Genomic DNA, 20221 nt, shown 5'->3' with positions numbered 1-20221 from the left:
CTGTTTCCTCTTTATTCTTGGTGTTCTTGTTCTTCGCACACGTATTTCAAAAGGGAATCCCCATTTTTACTTAATCTTCCCTTTAATCTCACAGTGCGATATTTGAAACCGGTCTTCTCGTAAAGTTATCAGCAACCTAGTTGCCAAAAAGACCCCCAAATACTGGAAATGTTGACCTTTCAATGTCAGGTCTCCCAAACAGCTGATATAATTGCTATAGGACAAATATCTGTTTAATGTTTTCCTTCGTGTTAGCACTGGATCAGGGGTCAGCAAACATTTTCATCAGGGGGCTGGTCCACTGTCCCTCAGACCTTGTGGGGGGCCAGACTATATTTTGAAAAATATAAATACAGTGGTACCTCGCGTTACAGATGCTTCAGGTTACAGATGCTTCCAGTTACAGACTCCGCTAACCCAGAAATAGTACCTCGGGTTAAGAACTTTGCTTCAGGATGAGAACAGAAATCGCACAGCAGCGGTGTGGCGGCAGCGGGAGGCCCCATTAGCTAAAGTGGTGCTTCAGGTTAAGAACGGACCTTCAGAATGAATTCAGTTCTTAAACTGAGGTACCACTGTACCCTGCAAGCCAGTCCTACAGCTGCTTCCGGACCTGGAGGAGGAACACACTCTGCACGTGCTCAGGAGCATGTCTTGGCGGTGCCTGCTCACCGGCATTGATGAACAGCAGCCGCTCCATCGGCCCGTCTCCATGGAGCTCCCAGGCGGCGTGTGTTATGTACTGAAGTTCTCACCCTGGGCCAGCAGGGGGATACTGTAGATAGTTCAGGTCCACATATGCAAATAAGGGATCAAAAGTGACCTTCAGTGATTGGATAGTTACAGAAAATGGTTACTGTTGCGTTCTAGTGGAGCTCTATATAAGCAGGCTGGCTGAACCCTTCAGTTCAGTTCTGTTCTGGCCTGTGAATAAACAAGAGCTGTTTGAAGAATCACTGTGTCGTCTGATATGTTCACCCACAACTTAACAGTGTGCACCACGTGCTGCCACCCGTCGTCTGAGGTCAGGTCGTTGAGCGGTGCCGACAAGCACTCCACCAGCAGCAGCGCTAAGTCGGGTGCCAGGCACGGGGCCAGCAGGCACGCCAAGCTCTGATTGAAGCCCCATGATGCGCCCGTCATGATGCCCAGACCTGCTGCCCGTCCGCCGGTCTCTCCGTCCATGGCTGTGCCAGGTTTACCTCAGTGCATGGGCAACGAGGCTTTGGATTGGCTGCAGGAACTTCCTGCAGCCAATCCGAAGTCGCGCCAGCGTCGCTGCCCACCCAGAGGCATCCGCCGCTTTGGATTGGCTACAGGAGCTTCCTGCAGCCAATCTGAAGCTGTGCCAGCATGACGGAAGTCAGTCCCCGTGTGGTGAGGCGTCTGCGGCTTCTTTTCATGGAAATGCTGTGCTGCGCTGGTTTATCTGAGTGTGGGGACTAACCGAGTGGGTGGCAGGGTCTGCGGGCCGGATTTACGAGGCTGGTGGGCCACATCCGGCCCCCGGACCGTAGTTTGCTGACCTCTGCACTGCATGAATACCATATGCTGTTCAAAGTCTGATCCCAGCATTCACAAGAAGAGATATCTGCATGAAATCCTTTGGGAAGAAGGGTAATAATAATATTATTGCAACATCTGCCTAGGAAGATAGGTCCATTTCCCTCAGCATTGTCTAAACTGACTGGCAGCAGTGAAACTAAGAGGTTTTTAGCTGTAATGCTTTAAGAGATATGAAAAAAGGTTTGCAACTGGGTAATTTTAATGGTAAGGATTTGCTGAACTAACAAACTGAACTGGAATACAAAAAAGGGAGGTATGAGGAGGTCCGGGGAAATAAGTATAGGGAAGATAGGTTATGGAAAATTAATGTCTTTTTAACTGTTTTATTTGGTATGTTTCTTTTTATTTTTTACTTTTTTGGTTATATTTTTAAAAACTTTATTCTTTTTCTTTCTGTATTCTGTATTTTTTGTATTTTTTGAAACTTTAATAAATATCATTTAAAAAATAAAAAAATAAAAATAAACTGACTGGCGGCAGCACTCCAGGGCAGGAGCCTCTCGCAGTTGTACATGGAAATGCAAAGCAGATGAGCTCCAGCTTTTGCTCCTTTTTTCCTATGCTTTTCTTCCTCTGCTGATCTTAAGATTCTTTCGTCTGCTCCCATAGAGCACTCCTATAGCGCTGTGTCTGCAGCAATCGGCAGACCTGTCACAGACCCTCCAAGTGTCCCTATTTTCCAGGGACAGTCCTAGATTTCCAGAAGCCATCCCTGTGTCTGATTTGATCCTGGAATGTCCCACTTTTCCTCAGGACACCCCTGTTTTCCTCGGAGAAATGTTGGAGGGTATGGAGTTATGCAACCTGCCAAGCCAAGGAGATAAGTAACTCTACAACCTTCATAAGATATCTGAAGGCAGCCCTGTTTAGGGATGTTTCTTAATATTTAATGTTTTATTATGTTTTTATATATGTTAGAAGCTGCCCAGAGTGGCTGGGGCAACCCAGTCAGATGGGAGGGGTATAAATAATAGAATTATTATTATTATCATCATGGAGTAGGGCACCTCTACTTTCATCGGTGGCGTTGTGGGTTAAACCACAAAGCTTAGGACTTGCCTGTCAGAAGGTCGGCGGTTCGAATCCCCGTGACAGGGTGAGCTCCTGCTGCTCAGTCCCTGCTCCTGCCAACCTAGCAGTTCGAAAGCTCGTCAAAGTGCAAGTAGATAAATAGGTACCGCTCCGGCGGGAAGGTAAACGGCGTTTCCGTGCGCTGCTCTGGTTTGCCAGAAGCGGCTTAGTCATGCTGGCCACATGACCCGGAAGCTGTACGCTGGCTCCCTCGGCCAATAAAGCAAGATGAGCGCCACAACCCCAGAGTAGGCCACGACTGGACTTAACCGTCCAGGGGTCCTTTACCTTTACCTTTTCCCCTAAGTAAGGTGGAATCTACACACACATAAAAACCGTTCTGAAAATGATTTTTTTAAAAGCGTTTTTAAAAAATACATTGAAATTTCCATAAGGCTCACCATCTCCATCTAGTGTCACAATGGATATTGCACTTAAAACGTTTTATTTGCAGCTGTATAGCCGAGTCCTAAGTTGATGGAAAACGTTATTGAAGACGTTCTAATAGTATGAAGGAAGAGTTTGGCTGAGGAAAATAATTACTTTGGCTGTCACCAAACTCTTAGAATTCTTTGAGGACATCAGCAAATAGAATGATCTATCAGACAGCTTACAGCTGAACTTACAGTCAGGTTTTGGAAAATTGGCACCAAACCCTCTTATGAAAACTTAGCTATCATGGGGCAAGGGGCCGTATTCTCTTTTTTTTTGGGGGGGGGAACAATATTTTTTATTAATTTTAACTATTTTTTTTAATATATATAATATAATATAATAATATAATATAATATAATATAATATAATATAATTTTATAATATAATATAATATAATATAATATAATATAATATAATATAATATAAACTTAATTTAACTTTAATTTTCAATTACAGTCCAATAATAGCCTCATTATAACAATATCAAATTATACCAAATTATATAATTTAGGTGGCCCCCCGCATGCTAGATTTGATAGTTTGATGATTTTCTTTTTCTGTATTCCAAAATCTTATTAATTTCAATTACATTCCAGTCAAAATAATCACCCCTTATACAACAGCTGCAGTATTAACAACTTCTATTTGTGTTGAAACATTAAATGATTTATAGAGCTGCAAGTGAGGCACTCAAACTATATCCTTGTTTTTCTTCTGTGTGGCAATTATTCTGTCCGCGGTGTTTCTTCCTGTCCTTGTAAAATGTTATGTCTATCTTTTCCTGGTTGTTGCTGTTCTCAATCATGCCTTGGGCGGAGTTGATATCCCATTGCTGTTCCAGAAATTTCTCCATTGCTCCATCCTCATAGGGACTAAAAAATGTTTACAAAAATAGGGAGCTGATCAGGAATGAAGAAGCAGCTTTCATAATCAAAGAGGCATTGGAATGTCTACAGTGGGACAATTTCCGTTTTATCTGTCCAGTAATTATATGCTTATTGGCCTCATCCTGCCAGAATGCCCTTGCAAATAGCTAGGAGCCTGCTGGAGTTACCTTGGCCTGCGGCCAATCTCTCGCCAGTAAGACTTCTCTGCTTGTAGCAGCTGTATAGATGAGGGAAGTTTGGCTTTTCAAAACCCTCCTGCACAACACTTGGAAACTTAATATTTGTGTTGCACCCCTGGCTCCCTTGGCAATGGTCTAACAAGGTTTTTTTTTTAAGCATTTGTTTAAAGCGATGCCATATCAGTCCTCCCAACATTTCAGTCCTTCAGCTTCACGAATACTTTTGAATGAATGAATCTTTATTTGCCACAGACAGAATAATTGCCACACAGAGGAAGAACAAGGATATAGTTTGAGTGCCTCACTTGCAGCTCTTTATTTGCTATGGCCATCAGCCATAGCAATAAAACAACAATATGATATACAGTGGCACCTCGGGTTAAGTACTTAATTCATTCCAGAGATCTGTTCTTAACCTGAAACGGTTCTTAACCTGAAGCACCACTTTAGCTAATGGGGCCTCCTGCTGCTGCCGTGCTGCCGGAGCACGATTTATGTTCTCATCCTGAAGCAAAGTTCTTAACCCAAGGTACTATTTCTGGGTTAGCGGAATCTGTAACCTGAAGCGTATATAACCCGAGGTACCACTGTACAAAGAATAGGAATAAAAAGTCAATAGCATAAAATACATTTTAGGGTTTTGAATCACTAGCTGATTGCCCCAGCTAAAAACCTTACAACCTTTGCTGTCACCTGCTCATCTTGATCTGCCAAGAGAAAGGACACTGTGTCAGTGGTTGGGCAACCCGGAACGGACAATAAAAGAGGAGTGATAATCTCATTCCTCAAGTCTTTATAAAGAGTGCAAGCCAGAAGGGTAGGTAAAGGTAAAGGTAAAGGTACCCCTGCCCGTACGGGCCAGTCTTGACAGACTCTAGGGTTGTGCGCTCATCTCACTCTATAGGCCGGGAGCCAGCGCTGTCTGCAGACACTTCCGGGTCACGTGGCCAGCGTGACAAGCTGCATCTGGCGAGCCAGCGCAGCACACGGAACGCCATTTACCTTCCCGCTGGTAAGCGGTCCCTATTTATCTACTTGCACCTGGGGGTGCTTTCGAACTGCCAGGTTGGCAGGCGCTGGGACCGAACGACGGGAGCGCACCCCGCCGCGGGGATTCGAACCGCCGACCATACGATCGGCAAGTCCTAGGCACTGAGGTTTTACCCACAGCGCCACCCGTGTCCCCAAGCCAGAAGGGTATGCGCCACCAATTCGGTACTGCCATCTCCACAGGGACATAAGCGTTTTTCGTGTGGAATCTGTTGGAATCATCCCTCAAGTACAGCTGAGGGCAGTACATTCAATCACGAATACTTTTGGCAGCATTCCTCTACCTTTGTTGACTTCCGGCCTCCACCCGTACGGTCAGTGTTTTTCCATTCTTACAACACAGCTTAACCCGCAAAGCCTGATCTGGCCTTATTGCCTCATAGTACCCTACATTAAAGAATGGCTTATACATCTGTAAACCTGGAAACTGGACAAGACCAGAAATCTCACCTAAAAGGAGGGAAACGATGTGCTACGTGCAACGAACGAACCGCTACCCTTTCTATTACTGGCATTCAGTATTTCATTCGGCGTCAAAATGGCGCTAGCTGCTGTGCGGAACAACAGAAGCCGTGTGGTATCAGCTCGGAGGAATTGCAGTCATCCCTAGATAAGCAGGTAGGTGGAGTTTAGTTAGGTCATTGCAGTGAGCCGGGAGCACCTTAACATGGTAACAGTCTTTAAAGGAATGATGCTACTCTTTCAGATGTGGACGGACCAGAACAGGCATTCCCTGCAATTAATACTCTGACATTTATTTATTTTGTTTCGCAAGCTTTAGATACTGCTCGATTGTAATAACACCCGGAAGCAATTAAGTAATAAAAGGCTAAAACGACAATTTTTCAGGGAACAATCTATCTCATCCGGCAATAAGTCATTGGTCTGTTAGGGATTCTCCACCTTAAGCAAATCTGGATTTAGTTGCATGAAGCTCACTGGAAGACAATCACTCATCTAGCCCCAGGGGGGTTGTGGGAATAAAATGGAATGGAGAGAACTATGTTTATGGCCTTGAGCTCCTTGAAGGAAAGGCAAAATATAAATGTAGGCAATAAATATGATGCAACATGGTAATTATCCGCAGATCTTAACTAAATTGCAGCACCTGACCTCCATTATCGCTATGTCATGTTTGGTGTCAGTGCAGGCCAGCAAATCAACATTGGACTAAAGTTCTGTTTGTGGCAACTGATTGGTTGCCTTCCTTTTCCCATGTTCCAGCTTGTCGATATCCTTGTTAAATTGAGGTGCCCAGAACCCGTTACAGGACTCCAGGTGTGGTTCACAACTGCACAGTTCTGGAGATGCAGAGTGGGGATCAGTGGCTAGCCTGGAGATTCTGGGGGCTAAATCCACAGGGGCACCAGTTGCCTATGGTTGTCCAAGAAGAGAATCTGTGGCGCACAGAAACGTTGGCCTCCATTAACAATCACGGGGCTGTAAGCTAGAAAGAAAGTCCTCTTAGCTTCTGTGGGTTTGTTGGGTTAGGAGTCAATACAGAGATGGGGACAAGCAGCAGGGTATCCCTATGAAGCACAAACCCCATGTTTCTATGCTAATGAAGGAAACAAAGTAGGTAATTGAGTGAGCAAATGTGTTTTCTTTTTCCTTTTTTAATAATATTTTTGTTAGTTTTCAATTACAATCCAATAATAGCCTCATTATAACAATACCAATTTATTACAGTGGTACCACCCTTTACATCCACCCTGTCTTCTGTCCATTGTGGTGAACGGGTTACTTCTGGGTTTGCTGCTTGCGCATGCACAGAAGTGCTAAATCGCGCTTCACGCATGTGCACAATTGCAAAAATGCTCTGCGCACGTGCACAGAGCGGTGCTTTGTTGAGCATCACTTTCGTCGAGTGTCTGGGGCTCTGGAACGGATCCCGGACTCAAAATGAGGTACCACTGTATACAATTATTATTACCAATCGTTCAAATACAGTATTAGATAATTTAGATAAAGTGGGCCCCCGCGTGCTAGAATTGGTGGCTTAATTATTTGCTTTATTTCTGCATTCCACAATCTTATTCATTTCCATTACATTCCAGTCATAATAATAATCCCTTATACAACAACTCCAATATTAATAACTTCTATTTGTGTTGACACATTAAATGATTTATAAAACTACAAGTGAGGAACTCAGACTATTTCCTTGTTCTTCCTGTGTGTGGCAATTATTCTGTCCGTGGCGTTTCTTCCTGTCCTTGTAAGATGTTATGTCTTTCTGTCCCCCAGTTGTTATTGTTCTCCAACATGCCTTGGGCAGAGCTGATATCCCATTGTTCCAGAAAAATTCTGCATCGCTCCATCCCATACTTCATTGTTTTGCAACTTTAACAACAGCTGCAAAAGTTACTCTGTCCCAAGAAATAATCTGTTGACACCATTTTTCTTCTCGGCCTGGGAAGAAGAGTGCTCTTTCGAACTGCTGATGACTCAGTAAAGAATCTTATCAGTTCCTTGGCAAGCTCACAGACTCCTTTCATCCTGCCTTCCAACTGAAGATATATGAGCAATTATACTTCCAATTAAATTAAACTCCAAGTCCTCCGTGTTTTTCAGTTCACTCCATAAATAATAAATGATGGGGAAGAGTCAGCTCTACAATCGTACATTGGTTTTCAAACAGCTTAGTTCTTGAACATTTTGACTCCCGAAGGCTGCAAACCCGGAAGTGACTGTTCTCGTTTGCGAACTATTTTTGGAAGCCGAACGTATGATGGATTTCCTCAGCTTCCGATCGGCTGCAGGAGCTTCCTGCAGCCAATCAGAAGCCACGCTTTGGTTTCCGAACATTTTGGAAGTCAAACGGACTTCTGGAATGGATTCCGTTCAACTTCCAAGGTACGACTGTAATGTGTTTTCTCCCCACCCTCTGCACATGGTGGACACTTTCATCAGCAAACACAGAACATCGTCTTCTTCTCCACTGACTGAATCCACCAGGCATAATTTCTGCCACTTTGGAGATGCTAAGGAAATGAAACCCTTACCCTGCTGCCTTGGTTTCCCCACCCCCAGATACCAAAGGGTTGCGTGCCTTCATGTGTTGCCCTACTTTGTTTAGGTTCCTTGTGTCAATAATGTGCCTCCCAGCAAAACGCTGCCAAATCCCTGCTTGGAGCGCTTAGGGGATCTCCCTCAGCAGGTCAACAAGGTCAGAGCGCTGGGAATTCCTCCAAGCAGAGGGGTTGGGTAGCTCACCCACGTTGACAGAGCAGGTTTGCTAGCGGTGCAGAAGCAGCAGCCTGTCGCATCTGTCACGAACGTGGGGAAATCGCTTGGGTAAGGCTGGCCGGCTGTCAGGAATGGTATAAGATCCCTGAGCCCAGGTAGCTGGCAGCATTACCACACTGGTTCGCTGCATGAGGAAGGTAAGCATCCATTTTCCAATTAGATAGCACAGGGGAATGGCTCTTGTGGGCTTTGGTGATGGGATTGCACAGAGAGCACTGTGCATAGAGGTGCCATCTTCATCTTTCTCCTCCCCTAAAAGAGGACAGGCTATTCTCCCCAGGGCTACTGCACTCACCAGGAGTTCAGTCCTAAAGGATGTTGCAAACTCCCTATTTTCTGGTTCTAAGTCTCCTCTGCATCTCACCCTTGTTGTTGTTTAGTCGTTTGGTCGTGTCTGACTCTTCGTGACCCCATGGACCAGAGCACGCCAGGCACTCCTGTCTTCCACTGCCTCCCACAGTTTGGTCAAACTCATGCTGGTAGCTTCGAGAACACTGTCCAACCATCTCGTCTTCTCTCATCCCCTTCTCCTTGTGCCCTCCATCTTTCCCAGCATCAGGGTCTTTTCCAGGGAGTCTTCTCTTCTCATGAGGTGGCCAAAGTATTGGAGTCTCAGCTTCAGGATCTGACCTTCCAGTGAGCACTCAGGGCTAATTTCCTTAAGAATGGATAGGTTTGATCTTCTTGCAGTCCATGGGACTCTCAAGAGTCTCCTCCAGCACCATAATTCAAAAGCATCAATTCTTTGGAGGTCAGCCTTCTTTATGGTCCAGCTCTCACTTCCATACATCACTACTGGGGAAACCATAGCTTTAACTATATGGACTTTTGTCGGCAAGGTGATGCCTCTGCTTTTTAAGATGCTGTCTAGGTTTGTCATTGCTGCATCTCACCCTAGCTGTGCCAAAACTGTTGTGATCCCATAAATTCCAGGGATTTTATGCCCTTGAGTGAAATGGCTGCGGAGTGGAGAATCCCTGTAGGAGGAGTTTTCCAGGGGAGCACTGAATAGCTTTTCTCTGTTGCGTTTAGGAAGCTGAAATGTAGAATTACAAAATTCTTCCTTTTACAACTAGAAAACCCATAGGGGCTACTGTGGTGGAAAGGAAGCTATGCTGAAATGCAGCTTCCTCACCTCCGGAAACCCTACAAAGACATGACTGATTCCACTGCTATAGAAGTCTGCCAGGTGCTGTAATAGGCACAGAAATGCTGCAGTTACTTGCCCAAAGGAATGTTATTTCTGGATTCAACTGACAAGAACAAGGATGAGAGGGATCAGGAATATACGAGTAATCTGGATAGGGAGACAGGTATTACTAAAGAAGCGAGGAAAATGGAACTCTGGTTTCCAAACTTACAGAAGAAAGAAGGCTTCAATGTTTGTCACCTGTGTTCTATCATCATGAGGTCTAGAATCCTGAAATAGCAATTGGATTCTGCATCAGAGGCCATTTGCTGCAGATTCTGAGATATACACCCTTGCCCATGCCATGGCTTTCATCAGAAGGGGCACACTTTTTTGTGATGTTCTAAGCTTTGATCTAACCACAGTATCTTTGCTGAATTTTGGGGTGGACGGGTAGGAGGAATAACAGCCAAGCCCCTCTTGCAAAGAGAGGAGGAAAATGAAGTTGTTGTGCAATGAGCAAGTTGTTAATAATTGTTTATATTCTGCTGGGAGAGGCCCAGAGTGGCTGGGAAAACTCAGCCAGATGAGTAGGGAATTAATAATAATAATTAATTAAAAAAATTATTAGTGGGTTGTGATGCCTCGGTCCAGATTAAGATGTGTAGGATGAAGGACAGAATATAAATTTAATCAATTAATTAATTAATAGAAGAAGCAACAGCTGGATAGGCAGTCTAGCCTAAATTCTTTCTCTCTCTCTTTGGAGGAGAAAAACACAGTGAGTGGAACTTGACATTTTTTTATGAATTGGGGCCAACTGGGTGCAATCATATCCACTAGAAAACTGAATGAAAATTGTACATGGGGATGCGTCAACTCTGCGTACAACCAGCTAGTTTCTTGCAGGTGCCACCAGTGGCTTTGAATTAAAGTTTTTGATGACACCACCGCAAACAACTTAAAAAACAGTGTGAAGCGAGACAGGTACCTACCGTAATTTTGTTGCTTGAAACCAGCAGCCTGCAGAAAAGGAGCTGGTTTGTGCGGGAGCGAAGTAGTTGCTGCATGCCCAGCAACTGTTTGACTCAGCCCTTGGCGTGAGTCATGCTGCCTTCTGAACATTCAAGGAGGCAAACAAGCATACCCACTCGGGTTATGAGGGAGGAAAGTTCACAGAGTTACAAAATGACCCCTCAGATAGATAACAGAGAACGTTGTTTATTCTTGGAAAGGCATGTACCGTATCTGGTGAAATCGAATGATTTAGATAGGACTGAACAGGGTGGGAGACCAGCTGTTTCCTCACGAAGGGAAGTGGGCAGTGTGTGTGTGTGTGTGTGTGTGTGTGTTCAGACTTGCTGCTAAATCATTTTTAGGCTAGGGGTGATTCCTTCCTGATGGGAAGAATAGGTTGCACCAAGCAGGGAAGACACCTCTTTTCTTGGAAGGATATGTAGTCTTAATGTTGTACAGTGGTACCTCGGGTTACAGACGCTTCAGGTTACAGATGCTTCGGGTTACAGACTCCACTAACCCAATAATAGTACCTCGGGTTAAGAACTTTGCTTCAGGATGAGAACAGAAATCGTGCGGCGGCAGCACGGTAGCAGCGGGAGGCTCATTAGCTAAAGTGGTACCTCAGGTTAAGAACAGTTTCAGGTTAAGAACGGACCTCCAGAACGAATTAAGTTCTTAACCCGAGGTACCACTGTACTAAGTGTCCTTCCAGATACCTGCTTCTGCCAGGTAATGTTCCCACTCCCAGTCTGGCTTTTATTTTTAGAAGCTAGACAAGTGCAAAAAATGACACTTCTGGAATCAGTAAGGGTCTAGTATAAGGGCTCCTTCATCCATGTGTTTCCGTCAAGTTTGTTTCAGGGTTGATCCGCACATTCCCTGCATCTTCAGACTATAGGCAATCCGTCATAGCTGCAATACTGGGTGCCTCAGGGACGCAGGTGACACTGTAGTCTAAACCTCTGAGCCTCTTGGGCTTGCTGATCAGGTCAGCGGTTTGAATCCCCATGATGGGGTGAGCTCCCATTGCTCTGTCCCAGCTTCTGCCAACCTAGCAGTTCAAAAGCATGCCAGCGTGAGTAGATAAATAGGCACCACTGCAGCAGGAAGGTAAATGGCATTTCCGTGCACTCTGGTTTCCGTCACGGTGTTCTGTAGTGCTAGAAGCAGTTTAGTCCTGCTGGCCACGTGACCCGGAAAGCTGTCTGTGGACAAACACTGGCTCCCTCGGCCTGAAAGCGAGATGAGCGCCGCAACCCCATAGTCGCCTTTGACTGGACTTAACCATCCAGGGGTCCTTTACCTTTACCTTTTACTGGGTGCCTGTTTGCTGCTGTTCAGCAAGCCTTGCAAGGTCCAAACTGACAGTTCCCCTGACAAAAATATGCTCCATTGCATGTTCTGAGCAAGCCAAGCTGATGTAATACTTACACCACAATCCTAACCGCATCTACTTGGAAGTAAGTCCCCCTGAGGGATGATAGGGCTTACTCCCAGGTAAGTGGGGGCTAGTCCCTAGTCCTGTTTGCACTTAAATGTAGGCCTATTTAACTCAATGGGATTCTTTTCTGGGCAGACATGTATATGATTGTGGTGGTAACTGAAATGCAGTGTTACATCTAGAGAAAGTTTGGTTGTGTATGTCACTGAGGAGTAATAAGAGAAAAAAATATGTGTTGGTCAGCTGCATTCATGGACAGCTGTTGTTGCAAGGCACTTTTCAAGGAGAAGTCAGACATAGGGTGCATTGCACTAATCTAATCCGGAGGTCACCAAGGCTATGTGTGACCTCATAGCAAGATCTTTCATATCCAGGAAAGAACGCTGTCTGTCACAGCTGCCTCCTGAATACGCTGAACAAAAGCCAGGTTCAAAAATAAGCTATGCACTTGACCATTCTTTCACTAATAAAATACAATGGAAAGTTTTTTTTAACAGTCCCAAGAACATTCTGCACACATCTGTATCTCTGGACAGCTTTCTAGGTATTTGCAGATCAATTGCAGCAGAACAGGGTACCAAAAAAAATCAGAACTTGTGGAACATCAGCATTTGCTTTGCAACACCATTCAAGGGTCCTTAAAAAGCCACTTTCTACATAGCTTCTCAAGTGAAGAGGTGAAATTTGCATGTTCTGAAGACAGGCTTTGCCATTCAGGATGATGGGGGGGGGTATGGTCTGGGGATGTTGTGAACCACTGCCTTTCCTCTTTGGCTCCAGCTCACATTCAGCAGTCCAGCCCCTTGACATTTATTTGTTTCTCCCCTCCCCGCCTCATTGCTTCAGGTGCCAGCTGGCTCCACAATCAAAGGCTGCACTTCACCCAGCAGACGAGATGTTGCTACCATGGCTGAGCCTCGTACCTGCGCTTTTCTGTGTCTCCGCGGACAGTACAGGTAAGACTCGACCAATATGCACCCAGCGCTGTGCTAGCTCTGGTCTCACAAAGCCTCTGGTGACAAACGAACGAGTCTGAGAAGGACAGAAGGGAATGGGCAGGGGCCTGAATTCTGTTTGAAATCACAGGTGTCCAGGGAATCTGCTTCTAGCCCTGCCTCAAAACTTTCACTATTCCTGCATGCTTTTGCCGGATGGATAACCAGAAAGCCTCGCAAGCGCTATTCATTTCTGTTTTAATTCTCTCTCTTCACAAAGGGCATGTTCTGATAGACCTAATATGAGTCAGCCAATATGGTTACCAACAGCTGACTTGCATTAGCTGAGCAGTGTGTTAATTTTACAGTCCTGGCATCGGTTGCCAAAGGGCAGCCCGGTTCATTCTGGCATAGGCTACAATCCTGTTCATACTTACCTGGTTGTTGCCTGATTTTCCTCTGTGCCAGCCCAGCCCTTGCCACCAACACCTCCAGGCGGGTGGGCACAGAGCCTGTGCACCAGCTCAGCCCTTGCCACCAGAGCCCAGCCAGGCTGCACTGTGCCATCTGCCTGCCTGTGGAGGGAGGAGACCAGCCGTCAACACAGCCCTTGACAAGTGAATACCCCCAGTGCTGGCTGAGCAGCCATTCAGTTAGAGACCCCCTTGCCTGGGGGTACCTGGTTTGCGCCCCCTAAAAACTGTGTGCCCGGGGCTATGCCCCCCCTGACCCCATGCCACTTTCCCTACAGAAACCTGCTCTTTAACATCTGCTTTCTCTTGTCCCACTGTCTGCTTGCTCACTCCAATTGTGATATTTCAATCCTGCCCTTTCCAGATTATTCAACATTGCACATGGACTCTGTGACTGGAGTTTTGGAAGACTTTGAATCCCAGCTGAGAGGGACCCCAGACCAGACTGTGACAGAGCTTTTCCGGGAGCTGGAATGTTGCGAGGGCGAGCTCTGCCAGCTTCTCCTCGGCCCGGTGACTTCGGCTCTCTCAGATGTGTCTTATTTGAGTGAGCAGCAGAGCATTTTCCTCAAAAACCTGGTGAACCACGAGGTTGACGCCTCCTTGGTAGAACATGGGGTGGTCTTGACTCCTGATGGGACTACAGTTTCGCTCAGTCCTCTTCTTGCTGGGATAGCTGCAGGGCTCCAGAGGAGCCATAAGGAGACTCTGCATGCCACACCTTTGATCGCCAACTCCACCAATAGTTCTGTGGTAGAGCTACCCCTTACTCTGGAGCCCCTCTTCGCCACAACAATCGCCATGGACCTCGGCAAAGCCTTTCTCCTCTTTCACACCAACCAAAGCCAGGTGGCCCTGGGACCAGACGGCTGCTGGGACAGCATCTCTGCACCTCAAAAATTCACCTTGATGGGGGCTCCCTCGACTCTTCCAGATGCTTTTATCAATGGTGCAATGGATGGCCTCATTCTAGGTACTTACTTGGCAGAGAAAGCAGATCCGCCATCCAACCTCAGTGTCCTACTGAAGGATTATTATGGCGGAGAGGGCCTAGGAGGTGAAAGTCCGATGCAGAGCAACTTCCGACGAAAGAACTTTGCAGCTCTGGTGAGCGAGGAAAAGCTGAGGATGCAAGTAGAGGATTCTCTCCTCCTGCTCCGGAGGCTGAATGAAAGCAACCCCTTGTTTGATGGCCTCACAAATGAAGAACTGAGATCTGTCGCAAACCAGGCTGTAGAAGAATTCACGGCTTTGTATGTAGGTATGGATCACATGTGGAAAACCATATCTCCAGAACGGATTTATTCCTGTCTCCTGTGTACTTAGGTTGGAGAACTACACTGGCAAAATTCAGAGAAGGGCACATTTTGAAGGATGGGTGCGCTTTAGTTCTCAGATTGTTTCGAAAAGGGCAATACATTCAGCTGTAAATGCACACTGAATCAAATCCCCTCCCACATCCCTTGTTAGAGGTCCTTAAATGTAAATATACTTCTCCCTACTAGTTCTCTGTTTGTCTCCTACCCTATTCCATCCTAAACAAGAGATCCTCTTACTACATAAATGGGATACTGCCCACATGTACGTCTTTTCAAAGCCCACGTGGTTCATTTATTTAACATAATCACATCCCACTTTTCTGCTAAGACGTTTGGGGCAAATTACACAGACTCTCATTTTGTGGAGGGGAAGGGGAAGAGTAGAGGACATGGATCTCACTGCAGACCCAGGAAAAAAAGAAGTAGGAAGGACCCCCCCCCACTCGCATTTCTTCCTCCCCCCTGCATTTCTGCAGAGCACACCTGCCTCCAACGTGAGCAACTGGGAGCAGGCCTTTCCTCCCCCCCCCCCGTCTGCTCACCCCTTACCTCCCACCCATGTGCAAAACATTTGGGGCTGCTCGCTTGCCTCCCATGACCCCTCCCCACCCCCACCCCCTTGCCTCTCCTAATGGCCGGCCAGCCTGCCTCTTCCCAGATGCCCTTGTTCAGATGTGCTCAGAAATGGTGCCGAAAAGGAGGAAGGCACCAACTTGCACAAAATATTGTGTGTGTCCCCCCCTAAATATTTTATTGGAGGGGCAAAGGGACCAGGGCCCCATAGAGTTGGTGCCTATGACATTAGCAATGTAGACCAGGGGTCAGCAAGGTTTACCTCGCCTGGGCCGGTTCACTCCAGCAGAGATCCCTCCATGGGCCGGATTGCGGTTGCGCCCACAATTTCCGACGTCTGCGCATGTGCAGACGTGATTTCTGGCACCGCGGAAGTGAGTTCCCGCACCACACTGCATCGGTTTAGTGCAACGCGCAGGGACTCACTGAGCAGGCAGCTCAGTTCGGGGGCAGCTCATGGGCCAGTTAAATGACCCTGGTGGGCCGCTTGTGGCCCATGGGCCTTAAGTTGCCTACCCCTGATGTAGACTGTACATGAACACATACCTTTCAAGCATTCCGATTTGAGTGGAACCTCCTGGAATTATTGAAGCCGTCCTTGCTTCTGGCTGGATCCTGGGATGTCCCCGCTTGGGGTCCATTGCTCTAGCACGAGTCAGCTGGCTCCCGTAAGAGCTTGGGACCAATTCCGATCACTAGGATTTTGGAGGGTATGTGAATGCGAAATGTAACCGGGTAGGGGGGACCATATGAGCCTGGTTTATCCTGATGCACAGGGATAGTTGAGAGTGAAATCACATAATAGCTCTAAGCACACGGAGAGCTGGTTGTCTGTGATCTGGCCCTAGGATGCAGGTGGCGTTGTGGTCTAAACCACGGAGCCTCTTGGGCTTGCCGATCAGAAGATTGGTGGTTCGAATCCCCATGACAGGGTGAGCTCCTGTTGCTCTGTCCCAGCTCCTGCCAACCTAGCAGATCAAAAGCACACCAGTGCAAGTAGATAAATAGGTACCGCTGTGGCGGGAAGGTAAACAGCATTTCCGTGCGCTCTGGTTTCTGTCACGGTGTCCTGTTGCGCCAGAAGCGGTTTAATCATGGTGGCCACGTGACCTGACAAGCTGTCTGTGGACAAACACCGGCTCCCTCGGCCTGAAAGCGAGATGAGCGCTGCAACCCCATAGCCGCCTTTGACTGGATGGATCTGTCCAGGAGTCCTTTATCTACCCTTACCTAGGAGCTGTGCCTCAAATAACACCTTTGTCCTACAATTTGCCCCTCCACCAAGCAGACATGCTGGCTGACCTGCTTTCTAACTGCATGACCTACTTTATCGGCCGTGTTCTTCTCCCCTCACAGAGTGTCCTGCAATCATCCCACGGTGCATGTGGGGTGCCCGACCCTACAGAGGAACACCCTCGCAGCTTCAGTTGCCCCTGGGCTTCGTATACATCCACCACACTAGCACCCCTGCAAAGCCATGCCGAAGCTTCCCATCGTGTGCAGCGGACATGCGCTCAATGCAGAGATTCCACCAGGATTTCCGTGGCTGGGATGACATTGGCTACAGGTAAGCACAGTCCTATTGTAATACACAGCTAGGAATGGACAGATCTGTCACCTGTTAAGAGTTGTTTTCAAATGGTTTTTCATTCCATTTCTGAATTAATGTGCATTAAAAAATTCAAAACAATGCTTTCTAAACCCTATCTAAGTGTGTATTTTCTCTCACCGTGCATACCTAAAGGCAGATTCCAATCAACTCAAGCTGCAAAATAACTGTCTTGCAACCTTTGAAGAAGTGCAGTTTCTGGTGGATAACTTAGTTCTCATTTGTGTGTTAGGGTGGATCTAAACACAGGTCTAAACCACAGAGCCTAGGGGTTGCTGATCAGGTCGGTGGTTCGAATCCCCGCGACGGGGTGAGCTCCTATTGTTCGGTCCCAGCTCCTGGCCACTTAGCAGTTCGAAAGCACGTCAAAGTGCATGTAGATAAATAGGTACCACTCCAGCGGGAAGGTAAACGGCGTTTCTGTGCACTGTTCTGGTTTGCCAGAAGCGGCTTAGTCATACTGGCCACATGACCCGGAAGCTGTCTGCGGACAAACGCCTGCTCCCTCAGCCTATAGAGCGAGATGAGCTGGCAACCCCAGAGTCGTCCGCAATTGGATCTAACGGTCAGAGATACCTTTACCTTTAAACACAGGAAAGCAACGCTATAAATAAGCCAGAAATTACATCGTTTTAACAAAAGGAAAAAATCTCTATGGCATTTTAAAATTTCCTTCTCTCTGGCGCCATCTTGTGTTGCATGTTTATAGTGCATTCAAATCGCTGTTTCTTTGCTAATGTAGCTGAGTCCTTATTCCACCCAGGGCATATCAAGGCCATTTAATTAATAAGTATGGGTGAATATCAAGTTCCTCAAGCAGCCCTATGTTTGATGCACCGTAGGCTCAGAGAAGATTTCCCAGTGCAGAATCCTGTGAAAGGTGAATTGAGTTCTGGAAGTTGGGGTGAAATTGCAGTTAGAGGTCCTTCTCATCCAAACTGATGCCATTCTTGGATAAAAATAAATAAATGAGGTCTAGTTCTCTGTGTTTCAGGTACACCACTTAACTTCAGACTGCTGGTGGGGGCTCATTTACTGGTAAATAAATAACTAAAACCCCTGCACAAAGAAAGCTAGCATCATATGGGAAAGCCAGTCTAGAACCTATTTCCAGACTTCTAATTTGTGGATATTTTTGCATGGTTGTGCCTTCTCAACTATGGCCTGAAGTGATACCTTCCAAACAAAAGTTTATTACTACACCAAGAACTATGAAATTCCGAGATCAAGGAAAGGATCATAATCTAGTCCAGCTTCTGATCCCAAAAGCTTAATTTCACTGACACTGGAGTATAAGACTAGAGTTCACGGAAAAGGTGGGCTTTTTTTCATCTGGAACTCACCGGAACTCAGTTCCAGCACTTCTCAGGTAGGAGACATTGTCATTACAGTGGTACCTCAGGTTACATACACTTCAGGTTGCATACGCTTCAGGTTACAGACTCTGCTAACCCAGAAATATTACCTTGGGTTAAGAACTTTGCTTCAGGATGAGAACAGAAATCGTGCTCCGGCGGCGCGGCGACAGCAGGAGGCCCCATTAGCTAAAGTGGTGCTTTAGGTTAAGAACAGTTTCAGGTTAAGAACGGACCTCCGGTACTTAACCTGAGGTACCACTGTATAAGAGAATGAGGGAGGTGTTCAGGATGAGTTCCTGCACCTCTTTTTCTAGAAAAAATAGCACTGTGGAACTGGATGAATAGCCCACCTTTCAACTGGAAAACGAGATTGCAGACTGGTTTTTGCTCTCATGTATGCAAAGCTGTGGGCAGCGTTCAAGTAGCACATCCTGTCCGCACAAACATTTCTGCTTCTGCTATGGGACTTTCCTGCTGCTGCCCTTGCATGTGCCCCACACCCTCCCCAAATCTGATCCAGAGCATTGCGAAAGCCCCAGACACATATTTAGGGGACATGCAGGGGTAGGAGAGGGAGTGACTGTTCCATTGTGCAAATGGAAATCCTTGAAATGATAATGATAAATTTTTATATGCTATCCATCTGACTGGGTTGCCCCAGCCGCTCTGGGTGGCTTCCAACAAATTAAACACATCAAGCACAGTAAAACATGATGATAGTCATTGTTTGGATGGGGGGCTTTTATCCATTTCCGCAGTCACACAATCAATCAGTCACAAAAACAAATCAACCGAAAAAGCCTCAAAAGCAAAAACGCAAAATAAATAGCAAAAACAAAAGCGCCAAACTTAATCCATTCCGGAAGTCTGTTTAGCTTCCGAAATCTTCAAAAACCAGGGCGCAGCTTCTGATTGGTGCAGGTGCCCTGGAAACAATAGTTGACAGCTGCATTGGTCATTCTTCTTCTGAAAATCGTTCGAAAACTGGAACACTTACTTCTGGGTTTTCGGTGTTTGAGAACCAAGGTACCACAGTATATATACACAGTCATACCTCGGGTTAAATGTGCTTCAGGTTGAGAATTTTCAAGTTACACTCCGCAGCAACCTGGAAGTAACGGAGCGTGTTACTTCCGGGTTTCGCCCCTTGCGCATGTGCAGACGCTCAAAATGACATCACGCGCATGCGCAGAAGCGGCAAAATGCGACCCACGCATGTGCAAATGTGCAGTCACATCTTACATTCTATTCAGGATGCAAACAGGGCTCCAGAACAGATCCCGTTCGCATCCAGAGGTACCACTGTATAGAGAGAGAGAATGACAGCAAGGCTGAGCTCCTTGGTAAGACAATACTTATTTTCTATCCTTGCACAGCTATGTTGCCGGAGGTGATGGATACATCTACCAGGGGAGAGGCTGGCACTGGGTAGGAGCGCACACACGGAGCTACAACACCAAAGGCTACGGCATCAGCTTCATCGGGGACTACATGGAGGCGCTGCCAGATGCCCACAGCATGGAACTGGTGAAGAACAATTTCATAAAGTGTGCTGTGAGGGGCTCCAAGCTGCAAGCCAACTACACCATCCATGGGCACCGCCAGATGGGGAACACCCTATGCCCGGGAGACAGACTCTTCAAAGAGATTAAAACCTGGAAAGGTTTCTCAGTGAGGTGCTTTACAGACAAGGGTGTTCGTCGCTGCATCTGACGTAGAGCTTCCTGATGTTGTTTCCTGATGTGAGAGTCTTCAAGAACCATCATCCCGCAGACTGGGGGAAGAGTGCTGTCAGTGCCCAAGTCCAACACCAGGGGGCGGCTGTTCAACACCTGCAAGGAAGCCAGGGCTGAATTCAAAATCCTTAAGCAAAATAAATGATGGCAGTCATACATACAATACTTTGATTTGAAAATCTGGGGAACGC

At 46.6% G+C, this 20221-nt stretch overlaps 2 protein-coding genes and 1 long non-coding RNA gene across 3 annotated transcripts in view; 2 read left to right on the top strand and 1 right to left on the bottom strand.

Annotated features, from left to right (window-relative positions):
- Positions 1-5718, bottom strand: part of CYP4F22 (cytochrome P450 family 4 subfamily F member 22) — a 59056-nt gene extending 53338 nt beyond the window's left edge. The window contains exon 1 of the mRNA XM_080988185.1: positions 5639-5718. Within this exon, the coding sequence (XP_080844311.1) occupies positions 5639-5703 (65 nt within the window). The 5' untranslated portion in view covers positions 5704-5718. The remainder of the gene's footprint in view (positions 1-5638) is intronic.
- The window catches only part of LOC308467007, a 97897-nt gene that overhangs the window by 66837 nt on the left and 10839 nt on the right, over positions 1-20221 (top strand). The gene's annotated exons all lie outside the window — the stretch shown is intronic.
- On the top strand, positions 8420-20193 carry PGLYRP2 (peptidoglycan recognition protein 2). Its single transcript, XM_080988224.1, has 5 exons — positions 8420-8574; positions 12874-12983; positions 13800-14696; positions 16684-16894; positions 19671-20193. Exons 2-5 carry the CDS (start codon positions 12923-12925, stop codon positions 20005-20007), a joined length of 1506 nt encoding a protein of 501 aa, XP_080844350.1. The 5' UTR covers positions 8420-8574; positions 12874-12922; the 3' UTR covers positions 20008-20193.

This window comes from Podarcis pityusensis (assembly GCF_964106645.2).
Source record: "Podarcis pityusensis genome assembly, chromosome: 17".
Classification (NCBI taxonomy): domain Eukaryota; kingdom Metazoa; phylum Chordata; class Lepidosauria; order Squamata; family Lacertidae; genus Podarcis; species Podarcis pityusensis.
The sequence above is the reverse complement of the archived record's forward strand: the minus strand, read 5'-3'. Positions and strand labels throughout refer to the sequence as shown.